The 23334-nt window shown below is 45.3% G+C and overlaps 1 protein-coding gene across 4 annotated transcripts in view; it reads right to left on the reverse strand.

Annotated features, from left to right (window-relative positions):
• Nucleotides 1-11781, reverse strand: part of MEIS2 (Meis homeobox 2) — a 171823-nt gene extending 160042 nt beyond the window's left edge. For 2 of the 4 annotated variants that reach the window (XM_033063892.2, XM_033063890.2), the window contains exons 1-6: nucleotides 10874-11781; nucleotides 9631-9863; nucleotides 7901-8042; nucleotides 7284-7334; nucleotides 6462-6512; nucleotides 5375-5524 (exon numbers count right to left, since the gene is read on the reverse strand). In XM_033063892.2, the coding sequence (XP_032919783.1) occupies nucleotides 5375-5524; nucleotides 6462-6512; nucleotides 7284-7334; nucleotides 7901-8042; nucleotides 9631-9863; nucleotides 10874-10885 (639 nt within the window). In that variant the 5' untranslated portion in view covers nucleotides 10886-11781. Of the gene's footprint in view, nucleotides 1-5374; nucleotides 5525-6461; nucleotides 6513-7283; nucleotides 7335-7900; nucleotides 8043-9630; nucleotides 9864-10385; nucleotides 10484-10873 lie in introns of those variants that run through there. The other 2 variants (XM_033063893.2, XM_033063891.2) reach the window with 2 other exon arrangements.
• Between the last annotated feature and the right edge of the window lie 11553 nt (nucleotides 11782-23334).

A 23334-nucleotide genomic window follows, 5' to 3' on the forward strand; every position in this document is an offset into this window, starting at 1 on the left:
AATAGTTATAAAGCTTATTGTTTCTAAATATGGTTGGACTCAAAGGTCTGGTAAATTAATTCAAAAACACAAAACTGAAGTGAACTACTTGATACAGATGGCATTATTCCCCCCAAACACAATCCAAATCCTGCTCACCTTGTTCGTGCAAGTAACAAGTGTATACACAGTGAAATGTCTGATATGACCGATACCCTAAAGATCTGTATCTAGGTACAGCCATATATGTAAATATGATAGACTACGTAGGATACAGAAACTTATCGTGTGCATGCACATGTGCTTCTGTGTGTGCATCTGTGTCTATGTTTTGTGTGTGTCAAGTTCAGGATGGTATCTCAGAGATTATGTCAAGTGCATTTAATAATAAGCCTACTATTTAAAGAAACTTTCAATAAGACAAAAAGACATGAAAAACTCTAATTTGACATAATAAGTATGTTTTCTAAAAAAGACTACTCCTGGTATTGGTAAGGTTTGTTTTCCAAGAGATGCCTACTTAATATGATTAGTTTTTTGTGCTAGAGTTACACAAATGAAACAAAAAGACTAGGCACAGCAATCTATCAGGTATTTTGTATATATGTACAAGTTTTAATTCTTCTCCTTTGATTTTGCATTTGCATCAGGAGCAATTTCTGAGTCTCCTAGAACATGGCAGTGCTCTGAAAACCTGCTTGTTTTGTATTTTCTAATTAAGATTGAAATCAGACATGTAATCCACCTGTCACCAAGGAACTAAGACTTGAAAAATCAGGGGGGTGTTGGGTTTTTTTAATTGTCCTTCTATGCCATTCTATTCTATGTCATTCTACACTTCATCTAGACTGATAACTCAAACCAAAAAGGGATCACAGTTATCAAACAGCTACTGGAAAACATTATTTGTTCATGTTGAGAAAACAGAGTTTAAACTTAAAACACTTGAATTTGAGACTTCAGCTGTTGACAGAAGTGTACCTTGGCCCACCAAAAAGCAGGAATGCACAACACTATCAACAGTCTTGGAAAGTTCCTGATGCTCTTTGCCCCTTCAGAAGGCACAGGGCCTACCACAATGTCCTAAGGCACATTCTAAGTTTGCCTTATTACTGTTGCAGTTAGCGACTTGGTTTTCCTTCTGACACCCTACAGACAGAAAGGGCGCCTTTGGGCTCGAATCTGGTGTTTCTCAAAACTCCCACTGAAGTCGACAAAAGTATGGCATGCCTGCAGACTCTAGCATCAGACCCCCAATTACTTCTTCATCACTCAGTGAAATCTTACCTAAAGATTTAATTATATTACTGGAACAGGTAATACTACATCTTGTGTACTACACTATTTTTATTTTTTCTTATCTGCAAAATGTCAGGAATTTGCATGGACCATTCTTTGAGGAGAAATATTGAAGAAATGTTATGTTGTCTGGGTATCTAAAAGTACAAAATAAAGTATCTCTTCCTGTGAGAGCTGAAAGGTTTAATATTCAGACTAATCTTTCTCTTCTATGGCTATGATGCTGGATTTCTAATCTGTCAAGAGTCATCTTTTATAGAAGAGGTGTATGTATATTTCTGTCCATTTTAATGATATTTTAGAAATTATGTTCTGCGTATTATTACCTCTGAGCTACAAAAACATATGAACAAATATCAAAAAGACTGAGGCCCTGATCCTGTTCCCCCAAAAGCCAGTGGAAGGACAGCCATAAATTTCTATGGGAGAATTACTAGGCTTCAAAACAGGTTTGTGCTGAAGGAAGAATTGTATGACACCAGGTGAGGCCAGCTACAAAATAAAAGCAATTAAAGTATAAAATGTTATCGTATGTTCAGAAAAAGTTTTAAAATCTCCAAATATTATGAGCATCATGTTTTTCAAATTCGGATAGCTTGAAATAAGAAAAAAAAATCTGCAAACAATCTCAGACAAACAGACATTTTAGGCTGAACACAGAATTCAGTATAGGCCTGGTATGTTTAGTTGAACAATAATAAATTGTCTGCGCTGGGAAACCAAACTTGAACTGCAGCTGCAATGGGTTTTTTTCCCTCTTTTCTTATCTATTTTTTCCCCCTAACTAATCTGGTTCAGCCAGGGCATAGCTGTAATTACCTTCTTCCCATCTACAGCTAATACCTCAGAGCAATAAAAAAAACCGAGGGTGTTAAAAATTCAAACACTAATTATGGGCTGTTATACTTACTAAACACAGCAGAGTAATAACAAAAGTTTCAGATTCTTGTGGCCAGCACTACGCTATTTGATCTACCAAGTCCCTGGACCTTTTACACTAACTGTGTTACATAACAGTTAATAGTGCACTAAAATAAAATTCAATAAACACATTTATTACCAAACATGTACAGTATGACCACTTTCAGCTGTCTCCTTTTTTCAGCACAGGTGTATCTCTGAAGAGTTCATTCCTTTGTTGTTTTTCGGTTTGGTTTCCAATTAAATTATATAAATTGCATAGATTTTGAAAGGGAAAGCATGCAATATTTGAGGACCCCATTTAATGTATTATGGTAAATGTTGGCTAATCCTACAACTTTCCTTCATGCCTGTTTTAAGGTCTAGAAAAGCAATAAAGCTGAGAGCAGCCTTAGTTCCTAATTCAGCACTGCCACTGTCACTGCTACCACCCCTCACATTCACATTAAACACACACAGGGTAGCTTTACACCACTTAATAACAATAGAGGGGTATGGATTTTTGGGGTGTCAAACAGCTGTCACAAACTGTCACCTCCACAGGAGAAACCTTGGCACACAACAAATTAACCCACACTTCTTTTGGGCTATCATTATTCATAGCCAATCAGTTGAAATGCTCCTAGTATTTCATGTGCAAATAAAACCATGAGGGGAAGACCCGTGGATCAGAATAGTGGGCCAATACATAAAACAGAGGAAACAACATGCTGTCTCTGTCCTTCTGAAGTGGCTCATCATCACCCCTACACCAACTTTCACCAAATGAGATCTAGCCTAAGGCTATATATTAAATATGCATATCAAGGCAAATGAAAGAAAATAAACCTGGAGAGCCAAATTGGACAAATTTGCATGCTTGAACTGCTGCATTTTCAGGTAGATGCTCAGAAATGATAGCTCATTTTTTAATAGGCTTGCATGTTTATATTAGCCATTTTTTAAAAGCTTTTCCTTTTCTATGAATAAAGATGCATTTCTGTCTGCTGGAACAGTGTACAGTGCAAATATAAAACATGGTAGTTTGACTAAGCTATAAAAAGGTGTTAAAGTTTTGTCAGGAAAACAAGCTAATATACAAAAAAAAAAAAATCCAATAAGGAGACACATTTCCCAAAACGCATGAATAAAATGTAACTATGTGATACAACTCTTCATTTCCCAGTTGGTGTTCTGGTTGCACAAATTATTGCTTCCTTTCAAAACAAATAGCAGGGGGCTAAAGTAAAAATGTTATAGCTCAAATCTCCAGGAAATAAAAGGCTTTAAATTATAATACCCAATGAAGTGGTAAACCCTAACGGGTGCAAGATAAATGGGTTGTCATATTTATTTGAGTTTGTTTTCGGGGCCACAAAAGCAAGAGGAGATTCTTCTTAAGGAAGATAATAGTTACCAAATTATCAAAATGCTAACCCCCTCTATTCCTGTCCTATCATTGCACGTGAATTTAAATATTATAATGGAGCACTGCAAATTGGCTTGAGCATTTGCCATCTGCCAGAACCCTAAACAGGCTAGTTTATCTAATCTCTTCAATATAAACATAAGCATGCTCCATTTCTACACTTCCACTTGAAACACACTCTTGTAAAGAAATTGTACTGGAGAAACATGTATTTTTTTTCCTGTTTCTCTAAATTTTACATAGTGACTCACTATCTTTCAGGTTGCCACTCATTTCAATTTCTTTTCTAGTACTCTCCCAGAATACTTATGCCCACGAATTTAGTGTTGTAAAATGCCATGAAACAAATATTTTTGAAATTGTGTCATGCCTCATGGAGTTTATTACCTACATGTGAGTTAGCTGATAAGCAGAGAAACTTTAAGGAAGATCTGCATACATTTTTTTCTCTCAAAATAATAGATTTAAAATGTAAAACACAGCACAAACCTTGTCATGCAATGTTTACTGAATACAAATGAGAAAATGAAAGCTAAGGCTTGGGTCCAAAAATATTTCCCGTAACTAAGCCACGCCAGAAGGGGGACATTCTGAAGAATTTATTATTATTTTATCTCCCAATTCAGCTTCAGTCCAGGTCTAATGTAATTACCAAATACACACAAAAACTACATGTTTTGAAGGGAAACAAAAGCTCCTAGAAAGCTCATTCTCTCTGGGCTTCCAGCTACTCTTAACACACTGGGAAATAAAGGCAGGGGCCTGTGCAGAAAGCATGGTTAACTTCACACTGGGTGTTAAATTAATATTTCAACCACTAAAATATTAGACTCTATCATTTAGATTATTAGTTCAATTGAATCTAAAACTGTATAAATCCCTTTGCCCCCCAGGGATGCATTCCTATAAATAAAGTGGAGTTCACACCCACCCTTTTTAACTAGAGCTATTCCTTCCCTTTTCTGCTGTACCAGCTGCAATCTCTCCCTCCACATCCCGAAGTTTCTCTGCACCTACATCTTTTGAAGGATCAGAGGAGCTGCTCCAAAACCCGGAAAAACAAAGGCACTCTCCTCACCACGCACACCAATGTTCAGTCCTACACACATTACACTAATTCACCAACTCCTAAAGTGTTAAAATCAACTGCTAACCTACGGTTACTCAATCATCATTCTCTCCAACTTTCTGTAATACATTGTTAATAATTGCTTCATCAAGGTTACTGTCTTTTATTATGAAGATGCTTCAGGCGTTTGGCAATAAGTCCATATTCTGACAATAAGTTGCTATAAAGCAAAAGCATTGGAAACTCTAATGTGCTAACCCCTTTTTTTAATGCAGTGTAGTATTGCCAATAATTCTCATCACTTGTCATCCCCACAAGAGGGGAGGGGGGAGCAAATCAGCAAACTTTCTTCCTAACTTTCTTGTCTGTGTTTCCTTACATTGATGCATTGATTACAAAGTTGGCAAAGAACAAGAGAAAGCACCAATCCCCACATCAAAACAACAGTTTGCTAGCTCTCCAAGCCACCCAGACCAGGAAATTTTACAAACCATTGGAAAACTGAGGGAACCTTCTGCATTTCTACAACTTTGAAAAGTAAGAGAGGAAAAAAGTTTGAAAATGGGATTTGAGCTTGCAAGAGGTTAAGTAAGTAATAATACTAACAGACAACAGCAGCAAGTCAAGGAAACCCAGGACAGGTCCTCTAAGCAGGTTAAAAACTTTAAAAGTGTCACAAAGAAAGCAGAAGGACTTACATGATCGGCTAAATTTGTGGAAGATCCTGAGAGTTCTTCATGGTCTGATTTGGAGCTGCCATCCCTTTCATCAATAACGAGGTCTATTGGCATTTTTCCTTTCAAACAACTAATGTACCGATGGCAGAAATTATCACACAATTCATGAACCTGAAAAGAATAACAAGAATATTAGAATCAATAATGGGAAAATATCGCATTTCAGCTTGCTTTGTTGTTGTGGTGGGGGGTTTTTTTGTTGTTTTTGAGTTTTGGCTTTTTTTTTAACAAGTACAACCCTCTGATATACTCCACAAGTAACTCTAATTAAGGGGGACAATAGTTGAAGGCAAGGAAACAATAGAGAAATTGTTGCAGCACATATTATTCTCTAGAGACTTGCTGCAGCAACAAGTTAGAGAGATAGTGGGCTCTGACTTGTGTGCTGAAGAAAATCGGATTTGGTGATAACATCGGAACACTGGGAGCTGGACCCAGGTGAAATCTCCGGAGCACACACAACCCAGACAGGTACAACTAGTCACTCGGGACGGGATCAGTTAAAACCAGGGCTAAAAAAAGGTCTAAATGGCCGGGAGCAGTAAAATGAAGCTACTTGCTGAGGTTGTGGGAAGAGACATTCTCGTCCCAGGGCACAGCCCCTGCCCACGCCTCGCAGGGGCCCCTGCCTCTTCCAAACATTTAGTGCTTGCTTGGGGTTAATGTGCCTGCCAGAGCCGGAGAGGAGAACGAGTGGTTTCATTTCTTTTTGTTAAGCATAATATTTCTAAGTGGGAAAAAGAGCTTCTACTGAGGAAAGGTGTAAGAAGGATAAAAGGGTTTGATGTTTAATATTTAATATTAGTAAATATTGAAATTACACACACACACAAAAAGGGGAAAAAACGCTCTGGGCACGTCTGTCGGGTGTCACATGCTCTGATGGCACAGGTTACAGTGTCACAATGCATTACCCCTATCTTCTCTGGCCATGTTTACAAGTCAGCCCAAACAGTCGGGAGGAAGGGAGCCGGAGGGCGGGGGGGTGAGGAGGAGGGGAGAGGGGGCAGGGAATGGCGTGCCCCCCGCCCACCTCCGTGGCTCTTACCTTTTCTAATTCCAAAAGATGAAACCTTAGTACTTGTATTGCTTGGATCATCTGCAAGAAAGTTTTAAGCAAGGGGTTACGTGGGAGACAAGCAGGGGGGCTGAGCAGAGCCGCGAGCCCGAGTGGGAAAGAGGGAGAAGGGGATTGTCAGGGCGCGCGGTCATTATACAGGATTTTAGCTCATTGGTCACGCTTCAACAATTCTGATCAACTTTAAGCTAAACGCTTGATTTTTATCATATTTATTCCAGGAGCAGTGATTTGTGCTTTATTACCGAGATCTTGGAGAAAACCTCTTCCTCTCCTCGTTCCCCTCTCAGCACCCCGGCTTTCATCCCTGAGGGTCCGCAGAGAAGTCAAACACACGCTCCCACCCCCACCCCCGCCCGCAGGAGAAAGGGGGGGGTGAATGTGTGTTTGAATAGTTTGGCATCTTCTTTACAAGCGGATTTAGGCACTTTGAATATTGAAATCGTTCACATTAGCAAAAGAATTACATTAGAAATCTCCAGCTCTCTCTTCTTAAGCAGTTACTTCCTTCACTTTTAGCTTCCCGTGACTTTCAAACTCAGCTTTGCAATGCATTGGGGCTTGAGGCTTTGCTCTGACTGGCTCTAAGAATAAAGCTCTTTGAAGCCCCTTGACGGCAGCTTGCCGAGCGGCGCCCCGCTCCCATGCCGGCCGCCCGGTGCCCGGCCCGGCAGCCGCTGCCCCGCCGCACCGCTCGCCCGGCCCGGCGCGGAGGAGGGCGCTTGCCAGCAGCTGGCGGAGGGGTCGGGAAGGGCGACAGGAGGGTGCGGTGAGAGAGGCAGCAGGCCTTACCAAATTGTCCAACTCTGGATTTGAAGAAAAAAGTGGTTTTTCGGCGCGGACCTGCAAGAAGAAGGAAAAACGGTGTGAGCTACAGCTTCTGTCTTTACCTCCGTAACCAGACCACCCGAAAGGCGAAAATCCCTTTTGCAAAACCGGCCGGTACCAAAATCCGGCTGAACGCCCTGGGACACCGAGCTGTGGGAGAGGAGCCCGCTCCGCTCTTGCCGGTCCGGCACTTAGCCGGCCGCCGGTCCCATGGGATCCTTCTCCTTTGGGTCCCCTGCCCGCATCTCGCTCCCTCTGCCTCCAAAACTCGGCCACAGCTACCTTTTCCTATCACTAATGCAGGAGGGCAAGGCCCGGGAGTCCCAGCCCGGCAGCGTGAAGGGGCTGCCGGCCGAGGGCAGGAGGGAGGTCAGGGCCAGCCGGGCCACCAGGGCGCACCCCCGCCCCGCCGGAGAGGGGGCGAGGGGGGAAAGGGGAAAGGAAGGGAAAGGAAGGGAAAAGAAGGGAAAGGAAGGGAAGGGAAAGGAGGGGTGCCCCTGCCCCTGGCCGGGCGGGTCGAGGCGCTGAGGAGGCAGCGGGAGCGCTGGTGAGGGTCGGGGGCGGGGGGAAAGGTGCCGGACCTGTTTAGCGAAGACGGCGATGTCCTCGTTGAAGGAGTCGGAGGAGCAGACGTCCCCGCCGGCCACACCGGGCTCCCGGGGCGTGCAGGTCGCCAGCTCGCACTTCTCAAAGACCAGAGCTAAGAGGGGGAACAACGGGTGCCTACCGGGCGGTGGCACACAAAGAGAGGGGAGGGGGTGGGGGAGAGGGGGAAAGAAGAGCTGTAATCAACAAGTATTTTTTTTTTTTAATGCACGGACACACAGACACGGACACACGGGCACAACCACGCTCTGCAGTCTCGCTGTAAAGCCCCGGGCAGAGCAGTGGAGACCCACACTTTGAAATAAAAATACTGGGTTTGGTGGTGAGTTGGCTGTTGTTGTTTTGTTTGTTTGTTTTTTAAATTTTGAAATTGCAATGCCCGAACCACATTCCCAGTGCAGTCCTCACCGACGAGGACAAAAGTGACCTCTCTAAACGCACAGGGCACCGAACGTGTTCAGCAGCAGCTCAACTGAGAGTGTTACACTTTTGCCACAGCTTAAAATACCGCAAAACCTGGAAGATCCCATCCCTACCCTCCAGCTATGACCTAAAACGAGAGCACAGCAAGGCAAACTGCAAACTACTTAATACGTAATTTTATTTTTCAAGGGGCCTGCTAACAAAAATGTGGTGAAGTTTCCTGGCTTAGGAAGCACACCCAAGTAAAATACCATCTGTCCAGATAAGTGAGCTGGGGAGGGGGTGGAGGAAGGGAGCACTTCGCGAAATATTTTCCCATAGTTGGTGTAGTCAGAAAAAAAATTATCTGCGTACTAAGTAGTAAGCATGCATTTGTTTCTTTTCCCCTTTGGTATCTGATCAAGGCCCCACACTCTGTCATAGATGTTACTAGCTCTCCTTTTAGGATCAGTTAGTAATTTTTTCAAAAGGCACTGAAGGGAATCGGTGTCATTCCCCTCAAGCAAACCCCTGGTGAAGGTTTGAGTTTTGCTGGGTATGGGGTTCTTTTTCCTAATGTTCTTTCTTTCTTAAATAGAAAATTCAGCTCATTGCCCCCAATGTATTTATGTCTCCTGTCTTTGGGAAGAGCTGTTTGCAAGAAGTGAATCCCTTTTATTCTTACTACCTTCCGCGATGTGAATAGCTCTTTATTTACGAAGTTGGAAGAGTGGTATTATGGCACAGAAGAGAACACCAGAACAACACTTCTCCAACTAAAATCCAGAGCAATGAGAGTCTCTAACTCCTAAGTGGGGCCTTTCCAAGAAAGAAAAAAAAACAAAAACCAACACGAGTAAGAAAGGACACCCCCCCCAAAAAAAAACCCACAAAAGCTGAAGAAACCGAATAAATAAGAAAAGAAAAATGGAAGGACAAGGGGCAACACTACCTCTCTCCAACCCAGCCTCTCTCCCCAAGAAGTCTTTTCCAGCACCCGTTCCCCGTGGGTGCTGGCACCTCAGCCGGGTCAGGCTGGTTCGCCCTGGTCCCGGGATCGCCGGCTACAGCAGTAACACGGCGCGGTCTCCCTCCGGAGCGGGTGGCTGGGGGCTGCCCTGCCGCCGCCTTCCCTCCGAGCTCCGCGGGCTCCCCCCGCCCCAAGGCGCTCCGGGGCCCGGCTGGCCGCTGCGGCCCCGCGGGAGCCGCCGCCGCCCTCCCGCCCCGCTCCTGCCCCGGCCGCTCCGCGGGCACCCGCGCTGCCGAGCCGGGCCCTGGCGCCGGGCGGCCCGGCGGCACCTACCCGTAGATCGCATCCTTGTCCCGCTTCAGAGCGTCGTTGACAGCGGAGCCCATGCTGGCCGGCATGACATTGGGGTGCGGGGCGTGGGCGCCGTAGTGCTGTCCGGCGTGGAGCGGCGGCCCATGGTTGAGGTGGTGCACCGGGGGGATCGGCCGGGGGGCGTGGGGGTCCCCGTACATGGACGCCGGCACCCCTACTCCGTCCATCCCGCCGTAGTGGGGCAGCTCATCGTACTGTCAAAAAGCGGGCCGGAAGAGAAGAAAGAAAAAGAAAGAGGAGAAGAGAGGGGGGAATGAAAAAAATCCAAACAAACAACAACAAAAGTCAGAAGAGAGTAAAGCACCCGGACAGACACAAATAGAGCAAAACAAAACAAGAACAGCCACAACAGAGAGAGAAATGCTCAAAATAAAATCAACTGGACCGGGAGCAGGGGCTGGAGGGGCTGAAGGAGGAGTGGGGGTGAGAGGAGAGGTAAAAGGGGAAAGTGTGTTTGCCTGTCTGCGTGTGTGGGGGAAGATGGTCCTCTTCAGCACAGGCAGGAGAAACCCTAACAAGGAAACGCGGATGAAAAGGAAGGAAACGGAGGAGAGAAACTAGAGCTACTCTGCATTAGAAAAGAAGAAGAAAAAAAAAATAAACAAGCAGAATCAAAACCAACTAGATAAATAAATCAACACTAGAAAGGAGAGAGGAAAGGTAGGGTGCATCGGGAGGAGGAGGAGAGATAAAGGGGAAAATAATCTGAAAGTTACCAGAAACATTATTTAGTAGCAATTCCCCTTGTCCTTGTCACAGCCAGAGACAAAAAAAAAAAAAAAAAAGAAAAAAAAAAGAAAAAAAAAAGAAGCAACTATATGTGTATACATATATATACATTCGTATATACACAGACACACATATGTATTTCTTAGTCTTTGCTAGGCAGCAGCAGTAGCGGCGGCGGCAGCAGCAGCTGCAGCAGCAAGCTTTCCCCTGTGAAACCCGTGCTACTGAGCAGGCAGAGAGCAGGGAAATCGCGCTGCTGGGGGAAAAAGCTGGAGAGGAAAAAAGCGTGGAACAATTGCAGAGAGACACACACACAGAGACACTCATGCACACACACAAAAAGCCAGCGAATAATTTTTGCTGCTATTTTTTAATAGTGGCCGCCATCATCATCAGCAACAGAGGAGAGCAAATCGGACAGGCCCCTCTTAAGAGAGGATTTATATATAGGTAAGTGTTGGAGATTTAAACCTACCCTTTGCGCCATCAGTCTGCGCTCCAATAAACTCCTGGATGTGTCGTATATTTAATATCCCAGTCCAGCAAAGAAAGTGATTTAGAGTGAAGAAGATTCCTTTTTTTTTTTTTTTTGCAACCTACTTATAGACTTCTCCTATTCTCCAATATGGGTAAATAATAATAATAACAACAACAATAACAACAACAATATATAAAAAACAGTCAAGAACCACGATGAGTTTCTGTGTTTTCTTCTTTTTTTCTGTCTCTTTCTCTTTCCTTTTTCTGTCTCTCTTTTTCCTTTTTTCTTTCTCTACGCAAAAAAAAAAAAAAAAAAAAAAAAAAAAAATTGTCAAGCCCCCAAACTGAAGGTTACGATCGGCCCGTCAGCAACCCACATGTAACCAAACTGTCGTGTCTCATGGCTTTTTGCCACTCCAGCTGTCAATCAAAGCCAGGGAATGTCAAGGTAGTGAATGAATGATGGTTGATGATGATGAAGAAGAGAGGAGGAATCTTTTTAACCCCGGTTTCTTCTTCCAGTAACTCCGTGCTCGGGTTTTGCCTTTTAGGATCGCTTATAGGGTTGTTGGTTTTGGTTTTGTTTTGCTTTTTTCAAAGTACTGTGAAGGGGGGTGGGGAAAGATGCGAAGAAAAATTGAATAGTTTGCAAAGCCCGGACTTCCCCCTCTCTCCTTTTTTTTTTTTTTTCCTCCCGGCAGGTATTTTGTCTCCCTCTCTCCCTCACTCCCTGGGATGAGTGAGTGTCAGTAAGTGTTGGCAGGTTGGCTGCCGGCTGCCTTATAGAAGAGGCTCAGTTTTGCGGCGCTGATCGGCGGGAGAATGAAGTGACGGAACCCGGAAGTAGTGGTGGCCATAGCCAGTCCTGCAGCGCGGCGGCGGCGGCGGCGGGGAGCGGCGGCGGGGAGCGGCGGCGGCGGGGAGCGGCGGGGCGCGGCGGCGGGCGCGGGCGCGGGGCGGCGGGGCGCCCCAGCCGGCGGAGCGCCGGGGATGCGCAGCGCGGCGGCGGGGCGGCCGCGGCGCCGCGCGGGGGGAGCCGCGCAGCAGCCCCTGCCCCGAGCGAAGCACGGCGTGTAGGAAGGAGCGAGCGAGCGTGCGAGCGAGAGGGAGGGAGGGAGGGAGCGAGGGAGGGAGGAGGGAGGGAGGGAGCGAGGGAGGGAGCGAGGGAGGGAGGCAGGGGAGGAAGGACAGGGAGAGTGCGTGTGTGCGAGAGGGGGGGAGAGGCTGGGGAAACTGCAGAGAGCGAGAAGAAAAGTGCGGTAGAAGCCCGGCCCCGGGTTGGTTCGCGCTAGGTTATTTGAGCAACAAAATACCTTCCGATTACCCGCGGTGTCGGGCGGCTGGCGGCGCGCGGGGCCGCTCGGTCCGGTGGCGGTGCGCGGGCCCGGGGGCAGCGGGAGCTACAGCGCAAGGGGGGGCCGCGCAAAGTTGCTGAACCCCCGGCAGCGAGACTGCTCCGGCCCGGCCGGCCCGGCTCCGCCAGCGCGCCGCGCTGCCAGCCGGGCTTCCTCCCGCTGGCATTTCATGGTGCTTTCCTAAAAATTAATTTTCCAGGGCATGAAGAGAACGCCTCGTTTCAAACCGTGCTGGGCACCGCTCTTCATTAAGTGATCGCTGCTATCAAACACGCTCTGGATGTCTTGAAGGAGGGGGGGGCGGGGAGAGGCGGAGGGAAGAGGGGGGAAATCCCTTTTAGTTTTGCGATTAGGCTGCCAGGCTTTGTAAAGGGCTTAAAAACAAAGTCATGCTCAGTCTTTTGTAGGAGAGATCCAGATGTTATGTAGATTTCTGTTTGCATGTTCGTTTTGAGCGGATCCGGCGGTGAGCGCAGTATTTACGTGTGTGTGTTGCTGGACTTTACCGTTTATCGACGTAGCGCTTGTGGAATGTATGCTGGAGTATTAGCTCGGTAATGCCTTCTAATGGTAGTGCTAATTACAGTGGGGTTATTTAGCAAATTAAGTGAGATGATGCACCCCCCCCCACCCCAGAGTACCAAATGAACTTTTCCGAACACATAGGCACACACACACGCGCGTTAATTTTGGTGCGTTTCTCTCGCCCAATCACTTCGCTGAAGCTACACCATGCCTTACCTCAGAGCAGTCAATTACCAAAGCTACCCGGGATCATCAATCATGGGGGATGCTTGAAGTTTAGGGGAGGAGCGATGGTCAAACTATCGATCGCTGCAGTTTTGTCCTCCCCAGCCCCCCACCCTCGTTCACGGTCCCCTGCACATAAAATCTAAAACAGACTATCCCGTTAATAGTGGAATTTATCAATGATTATGTACCCAGTTGTGAATGTGGCCTCATACATAGATGGCTTTTGAAAATACACGGCAGAAAATATATTATTCCGTTAGATTTTGGTTTGGTTTGCTTCTCGTGGTGATGATGTTCTTTTCAGATATTGCTTTTTTTTTTTTTAACTTTAAGAAAGTGATTCAAGGGGTAGTTATAGATATTTGGCCTGATTTTAATAGGGGAAGGGAATGAGCTCCAGAGGTCAATAAACCCCTCCAAAATGATGAATGATTGAGTACCTGTGATGATGATAGTGATTACCGGAGCAATTAAACAGTTTGATTAAATGAGCCATCATAACAATGATGTCTGCGGGAAATCAGCCCTCACGTATAAAGAAAGATAGTGTGGAGAGCTGACAAACGCCAGTGGGCATTCCTGCATGTTCCGCTAGCGCCGAGCCCTGCAAAGCAGGGCTGTATTTACAAATATGAGGGGAATACGGAGAAAAGTCCCTCTCCTACTTTTAGCCAGAGTTGCACCCTGCTTTGAACCCGCCAGAAGCCGGAGAGCAGACACGGGGTTTTTTATTCCTAGAGGATCTCGTCCGAGATTAAAGCTAGTCCTAAGAGCAACCGAATTGCTGTGACTGACTTTCACGGGACTGTAAAGAGAGGTGAGTAGAAGAGCCCTTAGTATGTAGATCTCTTTCAAGCAGTGGTTAAGTCAATTCATTTCGCAGGAAAAAAGCCAGTCTTCTTGTGCAGTATTTTATACTCTGTCGTATAAATCGGTAACGTAATTCAAGATATTCATGGTAATGAATGCTTGGCTAATCCTTTGGGTGCACGGAGACCTACAGAGCAGTAGGTTATGCAAATCCTTTCCTACTTTTACAGCTGTAGTTTTCTAGCAGATTTTTTTAAGAGATCTAGTCATCGGTGAATGTTATTTGGGATTTTTTTTCTCCTTCTTTCTTCCCCCTCCCTTCCCTCCCTCCCCCCCGCGCCCCAAAGATGCCAGATTTCTCAACTTGCATGGAATCATTTGCTTGTGATGCAGCCAGCTTAGAGGACGTGGTTCAAATATTTGTAGCTTCCAAACTTGTTTTTTAACTGTGGCAGTGCAAACCCAGAGCCTTGTCTCTTGATATATACAAGTCTCTTTTAAAATAGTTTCAGTATCATTAAAGAAGGTCTTTCCTTATAAACTGGCTGTGCAAAAGTAATCTAGCTGCATTTAAGGCTCCATGCATTTCTTCAGACTTCAAGCTGTAAGAGAAGTTCATCAGTTTTCTTCTCTGTAAGAAGTTAGATTACTTGGTTCCTATAGAAGAAATTATTTTATTGCTTGTAATATAATTTTAGACCACTTTTCTTTTTTTTTTGCTAATTCTGTTTTTCACAGAAGTCTCTATAGATCTCAGCTCCCTTGACTAAGAAATTCTGAGAAAATAGACTAAAATCAAAGCTGAAAAAAAGCAGTCAAAGACTTTTGCAGTATTCAGTGCTGGCCCTTTCAATTGTTTAATTCCCCCCACCCCCCCAAACTAATTAACCCCCTGCGTTGTCTTGCCCTGCTGTGCATGTTTGTAATCTGGGACAGGGACCAACTTTTAAAAATTATTTTAACTTGATAGAAAGTGAAATTTCATATAGTAAATGAAGACCTTTCATGTTCCTCCTGTGTTTTTTGGTTGTTTTTTTTTTTCCACGTGAAAAGAGTTGAAGCCTTTTTCCTCATCACTATCCCAGTGGATTAAAGCACACAGAGAGCGTGGTTTATAAAGCGCTACAGTTTAGCCATTAAAAAGGGATCTCAATTTAGCACCCTTAAGTGAATGTACTCATCTATTAACAAAGATGCTGTTGGGAACTCGGAGGAAAATAGGCTATGTACGTGCAGAGGGTGAGGGCTTTCACATACTTAGGTGATTTTTTTTTTTTAATTTACCCCCCCAAACCGGTGACATTTCTTTTTTTAAAAAAAAAGTAATTCGGGAAAATTAAAATGGCTAATTTCCATTTCTTGTGCATCACTTTCAGAGCGAGGGCTGTTTTCAGGAAAAGTGTGAGATACAAATCGAAGTGGTGGGGGTTTTTTGCGTGCTTTTTTTTTTTTTTTTTTTTTTTTTTTTTTTTTTTTGATACATCGCCTCAAAAGTCCAAAGAGAAATGAGGTGTCCGGTATGGAAGTGCATCTCAGTCAACCGCCAGCTCCTTTTGCCGAGGCTGGAAATGGTTTTAACAGGCGGTAAAATTTCATCTTGTGGTGTCAAATTGGGGTCAGTTTGGGGTTAGCGCTCTCAGTGTCCGAGCAGGAGCTGTCCAGCTGTGTGGGGATTCATTAAGGGCAAAAGATCCGTTTCAAGAAAAACAATACAAAGACAATCAGAGGGCTAAAGATCCTCTTCAAATCGCATTTTACAAGTGCACCAGAACAAATATGGATGCTGAAACCTATTCCCTTCAAACTCCCAAATCGGCTTCTTAGCTCTCGGAGGGAGCGAGAGAGAAAATCCGCTAAAAGTTAAGAAGAGTCTGTTTTCAATCAGCCTTTCCGAAGTGTGGCATCTTAGTCCTTTGCTGGCTTTGAGACATGCCTGTCTTGCTTGCTCGTTACATCTCTCCCTCCCTCCCTCTCTCGCTCTCTTTTTCCACAGCCTTGCAAAAGCGGATGGCACAACAGGTAATATTTCAGATTTCAAGAATAAATCCCACCGGAGATCTTAAACCGCTGTTTTGCACGCGCGTGTGCTCCTAGCACAAGATTTAATGCAAATAGCAAGTTTTTAGGGGGAAATAAGCCATGCTTGCACGAAATCTTCTTGGACCCTGTAGGAAATTTTGAGCTCTCCTTGTAGGTGATCCTCCGGTCCGATGGGTAATTTAGGCTAGATTTACTTTCCGGTTCTTAGCATTTGTGGAAAGCAACCTATTGCTAATCTGGTTTATTAAATTCGCATGGTTTAAATCCTCTTAACGTCCCTACATCTGTTAGGACAATTGACGCCTTGCTACAGGGACAAATAACTTGAATCTTAATCTTGTTTGCAACTTTATTCAATGTTTGTTTGTTTGTGTGCTGAGTTCAAGTATTTTGGATGATGCCATTGTGTTCGGTAACACGTAGACTGCATTTGAAAGCAAAACTCCTCTTAGACGGGTCAAGGATATCATGGAAGACAGTGAAAAATTCAGCATATTCGAACTGGCTTTTTATCTCTATCTAGGCAATGCGTCATAATTAATGAAGAAAGCAATCTGCCTGTTAAAATGTGGACGCGGGACATCACCGTGACACCGTAGCGAAATTCACGTGAATTTTACTTTTTGTTTTGCTTGCAAGGCGAAGTGTGGAGTTTAAATAGTACCTTTTCCTTTTTATAATCGGGATTGTGCCACAGTTAAATTCCTACCCCCAAACCCGCTCTTTACCACACTCTCCTTTGCCCTTACGGCTGCTTTTTACAACTTCAGTCACTTTTTATTCGTCTCAGCACTCTTTGATTCGCCTCCGACTTCCCGCAGCTGCAAGACTTTCGAGGTCCCATCTCGGGTGCCCCTGTGAAATCATGCACGTTTTAGCTTCTGCAGATCACTGGGTTCATTTAGCTCCTCACCCTGATCCCCCCGTCTGCCAGTAGTGTACTTCGCTTTTCAGCAATGTATTATTATTTGTCGAAAATCTTTTTAGTCCTGAAAGTCAATGGTAGCCCATCACGGTGAACTTTTCTTGACCTCGACTGCGGTATGACTGAGATCTTCGCGAGCTGGATTAGGAGGAGGTTCATTTACTTACCTGTTAACTTCGCTTTTTACTCTTTCTTCCACGCCTCCGCCCTCTTTTTTTTTTTTTTTTTTTTTTTTTAGAGGGAACCCCCCTCCTCCCCCTCCGCGAAACAAGAGCGCTCGGGGCTCGCCCTGCCCTGCGGACCCCGCTGTGCGGTGGCTGCGCGGCCGCGGGGCTTTAGCCCGACGCTGGCTGCCCCGGCCGGCGCGGCGGCCGCCCCGAGCGGCGCTGCCATCGGCATCCTCAGCTGCCATCAGCAGCCCTCAGCTGCCATCGGCAGCCCTCTAGCGCTATCTGGCGGGGCTCCAGCACGGCCCGCCGAGCCGCGCACGGAGCCGGCCACGGGGCTCGCTCGGCCGCCGCAGCGCCCTCGGCCCCGGCCCAGCGGCTCCCGCGGGACGCTGATGTGACCCAGCCCCGCATCCCATCCCCGAGGGCGAAACCCGCCGTGGGAAGGGACGTAGAGATGGACCCCTTCGCGTTTATGTCACGCGGGTGGGTGTGAAGCACCAAAGTCAGAGAAGAGACAAGTTTATTAAAAAATTATTTTATTTATGCTGGACTGTTTGTAAAAGATCAATGTTTGTAAAAGTGGAGACCATAAACAGTCGACATGTGTATGTCCATCATCCACCAGAGGAAAAAAAATAGAAGAAAAAAGAAAACAACCACAAACCTACCAGGGCTTCCCACTAACACTGCTTGCACCGGGTAGTTAAAAATCGAGTTTGCAATTGTTTGAAAAAACCCAAAGCATGAAAAAAAAAAAAATTTCCAGTATAACATGGTAACCGAAAGGACAGTTAGGGCAAACTAAATAGCTTTAGTGTGATATCAGAGAATCTGCAAGGGCTTCAAACTCTACTCAGAGCTCTGCTCTAGCTCACTCAAAATATCCCCTTTTGTTCTCCAGCTGCCTATAAAACTCCAGAAGAGGAGCGCTCTCATTTTTACACTGGAGTTCTCACTTTGGAGAGAACAATATACTCCTACCTCTTTTGAAATGATCCGGAGACTCTCACAACGCACAGGCAATCACTAGAAGCACGATTTTTTAAAATTTTTTTTTTCCCCCAAGAGCTGCTCGGCCCATTGTTTGAAGTGGGATTCAGTGCACAGCCCAAAGAGAAAAGGAAAAAAAAATCTTGAGAGCCCGGTTTGGTATTGCACAGAGAGAGAGCTGACAAAATATTACAGAGTCTTTCCTAGAAGTACATAGTGAGAGCCGGCGGTGTGTTCCCGAAAAGAGGTTGCTTTTTATTTCCACCACCCTCCCCCCACAAGATTGTGATCGTCTTTGTATGTCTTTCTTTTGATCCCACAAAGAGAATGCAATACACATATATGTGTTTGCTCTCCATACAACAAATGCCATACAATGGAATATGTGGCCGGTTAGTCCTCATAATGCTTAGTTTTGCTGTAATTAATTGAAAACAGTTATTAGGTCGTCATTGGCAATAGCGTAAATAATTGCGCAGATTTTTACTTAAAATTGACCGGTCATAGAATGATAGATCGATTCGAGGTATAAAAATGATGTATCAAAACATCAATGTCGATTATTTGAAATATTGTAGTCGAATCTTTTTATTGCTTCATCGGTTAAGTGTCTGAAAGTGCTGTGTTCCAACATATATTTATGTTGTCAATACTGTCAAAACTGTCACTTTTATTACAGTGGATTTGTAATACATTTCGGATTTGCTCATTTACATAAAATGTCCACCTCAGATACCCCTCCTTTTCTCCATCTCTGGAAATCTGTGTCAGTTTAATGAAAGGATTCAAGACTCATACCTGAAGAGGGAACAGGAAAAAAAAAAAAAAAAGAAAGAAAAAGAAAAAAAAATAAGAAGGAGGTATTGCTCAATTATGTCCAATTTTAACACCCGTTTGGAAAGCTTGGGCTATTTCTGACTCTCCAAAAGAGGGAATTCCTTCCCCCTCCCCTCCTCCCCCGGCCCCGCTTATTTCCCCAGTAGAATTTAAACACTTTTCTACTCTCACACCTAGATTAAACCCTCCAGGAGAATTGGGATATTGTACAGGGTTACAGTGACGAGCTGAAGCACACCTGTGAATGCCACAACCTTCCCAAAGAGAGCAACAACTCCCCAAATCATGCACACAAGCGCAGAGGTTTGAATCCTGCTAGAAAGAAAGAGACAAAAGGAGCAATAAATATGTGTGTGATCCTTTCCTAACGCTTTGGAGCCCAAAGGAAAAAAGCAAACTGCAAGCAGTATCGGGCATTTGATGCCCCCCGCCCCTTTTTGTCAGGATCTGATCGATGTGATTATTCCCTTTAACTGTAAGCAGTGATTTTTTATTAGCATGATCTCAGGCAACTCTCTAATTTTCTCCAAGAGCCCAGCTGAGGGATGGAGAAACTCAGGAATAAATAAATAAATAAATAAGTCAATTTGCACAATAAACTTTCTTCGCTAGAACAAACAGCGAAATTAGGCAAGTAACTTTATTCGCCACCCCTTTCCGAGGATAAGGGTGTTTTAAAGGTTTTGGTGAGATGGACCTGAGGGGTGTGTGGGTTGGTTTCTCTCCCCTTCCTCCTTCCCGCAAACCGCCCCTCCCCCCCCTCCCTCCTCCAGGGATATCTATGTTTAAATAGATGCTGAAGAGAATTCTGAGTTCACGGGAAAGAAGGAAGGTTATAGTTAGGAAATGGCAGCCCGCCTGGCAGGTATTTTAATGACTGTCCCTTCCTTTGAACACTTTCAATTTCTCTGCCTCTTGTACAGAATATGTTCCCCAAACCAAGTATGATTTCTGTTGTAACTCTCATGTGTGTTTGTGATCCCTTCTGAGGTAAATTGAGAAGTACGCTGCGCAAAAGGAGGAAATCGCCCCTGGGGTGCTTTGTTTACTTTGGTTTGTAAAATCCTGCTAGGAGATGGTTTCCTCAGTGTGTGGCAAGTGTTTCTTCAAGAAATTCATCAGCCCTTCTACAATTACTTCGAGCTCCGAGGGAAGAAAGCTGCCATCACTTTCTCACATCCCAAGGTGTTGCATGGGGGAGAGAAGAAAAGGCTGGAGCATTTAATTATAATGGGGAGGCGTGGGGGGTGGGGAGAACGGAGGCTGCAGAAAGCCGTCCCAAGCTTGTACCTGGAAAAGAAAAACCTGCAAGGACATATTTGGGAAGCGTGTGCCATTTAGACATGGGGAAAAGTACCCCGTCTTGTGCAGTAATTAGTCTGAACAATAAACATAATTGGAACAAAATCAGTTGGAAGTTTCTGCGTTTTTAATTACGTTTCATTTTGTGGTAAGCCGTAAAATTATGAATGCCTCTCAATTAAACACTATCCACTTGTAAAGCATTTAACAACAATTATTCCTTAATCAGTTGGAATGTTAGCCACAAATGATGCTGTTAAACATCAAAGGGACGCCTTAGACGTTACCTTTTAGTCATAAGTAAGAGGATTAATTTCTATAATTAGAGGGGATAAATATGTGCATAAATAAATCTAATTTTTTTTACACGTTCTCCTCCTGTCTGGGAGAGGCGAGGATCTTTGACACCGCTCGCACTCCCAGCTTTCCCCGGCCGGAGGGGACCCGGGAGCAGCGAGGTGAGAAGAGCCCTGCGGGGCGCCCCGATCCTGCGCGCAGCTCCTCAGGCGCCGGCCCGTCCCCCGCGGCCGCACCAGGGCTGGGGTTCGTGCCCACCACGGACGAGGGGGAATTTACTTCCCTACTTAGCTTTCATTTACCTGGTTTTTTTTGGGTTTTTTTGTCGGTTTTTTTTTTTTTTTTTTTTTTTTTTTTGGCACCTGTGGTCTACCTGGCCGTTCATTTCCCCTGGGGACAATTTTCTGTCCCCAAATGCTCGAGATTTGAGTCGAATACGGCAAATAAAATTAGCATGACCTTGATTACACCCCGTATGAATATCTCATTTACCTAATGACTTTATGTCACGTACGCAGAGGGTCAATTTCCTTTTAACCTTTCCCATTGCTGCAGTAAGCATTCTTTTATAATCAATGGCTGTTTGAATAATCAATTCGCATTTTATGATCCCTGACAAACTCAATATACGTGTGCCTGCTTTCAGCAAAGCAGCCGGCCCCGCTCCGCGCCGTTTTCACGTCCGAAGAGTTTGCGGCGGGGTTTCCCGGCTCCCCGGGGAGCCGCCCGGGCCGCGCAGGGCGGGCGCTGCCGGGCTCCGCGGGGCTCCGCGGGCGCTGCGCCGCGCTGGGCTCCCAGCCGGGCCGGCCTCTCCCAGCCGGGCCGGCCTCTCCCAGCCGGGTCAATCTTTCTTCTGGACCGGCCTCCCCCGGCCGGACCAGCCGCTCCCGGCCGGACCAGCCGGACCGCTCCGCGCAGCCCCCTCCGCCCCGGCCGGACTCGCCCCAGCACAAAGGCACCGGCCAGCATCCCACCGCTGGCGATTCCGCGTGTTTTCCCACTAGCTCAACCCAAAATATGGGGCCTTCCCTCCTTCTCCCTCGGTCTCCTTCTTATGAATGTGCACAGCAGAAGCGCACCCCCCGGGACAGTTCCTCCTTTTTTGTCTCTGCTGGGACAACCAGCCCTGGTTTTCTCGGCTCTGCGGCCGAAGGCAGGCGGCATCCCGCTGGCCCGACCTCCTTGAGCGCTGCTGAGAGGGCCTGGTGTCCTCGGCCACGTCGGCACCTGTGAAACCTCGAAAGAGTCCTTGCCTCAGCCTCACTGTAGTGTTGATGTTCGGGAATCTCGCTCACTGCCACCAGCCCCCTTAATAAAAGGGGCCCCTCTGTCATCTCCAAAATGTGGGTCGGGAAAGTTGTCCCAGAAGCGCAGCCCCCAAGCACAACTCAAGTGCAGAAGAGTATACAGAAAGGAGGGGACTTAGGGCGCGCTGAACTTTACAAATGTTTTTTTTCTATAAGTAGCTCACGTTTGCTGTGATCTATGGTGTGAGTTGGGGACTGAGACTTATTGCAACCCCGTTCCCTCTATTGGATAATTAATGCTGATTCATAGCAGGTTCTACCTACGAATGTGTGTTTCGTTTTTCTCTGCAGGGTCCATGGTTCTTTGGTATGTTGTTATTCCCTGAAAGGTAATTGCACTTGATATTCTCTCGGGGAAGGCTCATTAGCCAAGGGCAGGGTGGCGTTGCCAATCTCAGTCTCTTTCAACAATTCAATGCAAACATTTGCCCCAGAGGTTCAGAACAGCACTCCCAGCTCACGAAACAGTTCTTGGGTACAACATTTCTCTTAAAAATCCTTCGGTATATATATATTTTCCACTCAAGCAGGAAGCATTTTAATTCAGGGAGTTTTAGATTAACTCTTCACTGTAAGTGGTCAAAGCTGCACAAGAAGATTAGACACGTTGCCTTGGGTTGCAAGACTGTGCCCTTCCTTTTACAAATAACCAGGACACAACCCTGAACGAAACAGTAGAAAAGGTTCCACACTCACACTCCTCTGTATTCAGTCTTTTACACTCCCTTAACATTTACAAAATACATGTCAAAAAGACTTTTCCACTGCCCACCATTACAGACCTATACTTGACTTCTTTCTCACCCATGTCTGCTGTCATGCCCAGCTCCTTTCATCTCTCCTGCTAAATTAATTACCTCACTAATGGAAGACAACGAAACTTAGGTATAAGGTAAGTTAGTGAACATAGACTAGTTAATACATACTATTTTACGAAGATGAATTCTCCATGATTGTTCTAATTTTATTTTTTCCCTCTGTTGCTCACAATTTTGAAAATCTTTTTTTTTTTTTTTCCATTTGAGTCCTATCAGATTGAGCAGGTTGATTCACAGTAACACTGCAGAGAAGATCCCATTCTCACAGGAGAAAATGGTCCCCAGAAGAGAATGAAAAGGAAACAGAGGGACAACCTCTAGACTTAACAAGTTCTCAAACAACAGCATGTTTTCCATGTTAGAATAAAAGGCTCTAGGAATTTTTGTTTATGGCGAGTTAGATGGGATATTCTCCTTGGTAATGGTGTTAAAGGGGAGAGACTGCTCTTAAATCCAAATAAGCCCTGTGTCTAAAATGTACATCTAACTATCTTACTGCATTCACATACTTCTACTCACCATGATTTTCCTACCACCATTAGCCAAGAACTCAAAAAGCAAAACTCATCTATGATGAATCATTGCTGACTTTAATGTTAGTACATTAGAAAGGAAATTGTCCTACAGCAAATAGCTCTAAAGGACTATACACATGTGTTACCAATTTTCATTCTCACTGACCAGAAGGGCTGCCAATCATTCCATACACCTCACCCATTAAGGAACGGGACCACAAGTTCATAGAAAAGCACCTCAGTGCCGAGAATCTCTGTCAACAATGTTTCCCATGCTGACAGTCTTCAGTATGAAGGCCAAGTTTGTCCCAAAGTCCCCTTGACTGAAGGAGAATGT

Source organism: Catharus ustulatus, chromosome 6 (genome assembly GCF_009819885.2).
Source record: "Catharus ustulatus isolate bCatUst1 chromosome 6, bCatUst1.pri.v2, whole genome shotgun sequence".
In the NCBI taxonomy this organism is placed as follows: Eukaryota; Metazoa; Chordata; class Aves; order Passeriformes; family Turdidae; genus Catharus; species Catharus ustulatus.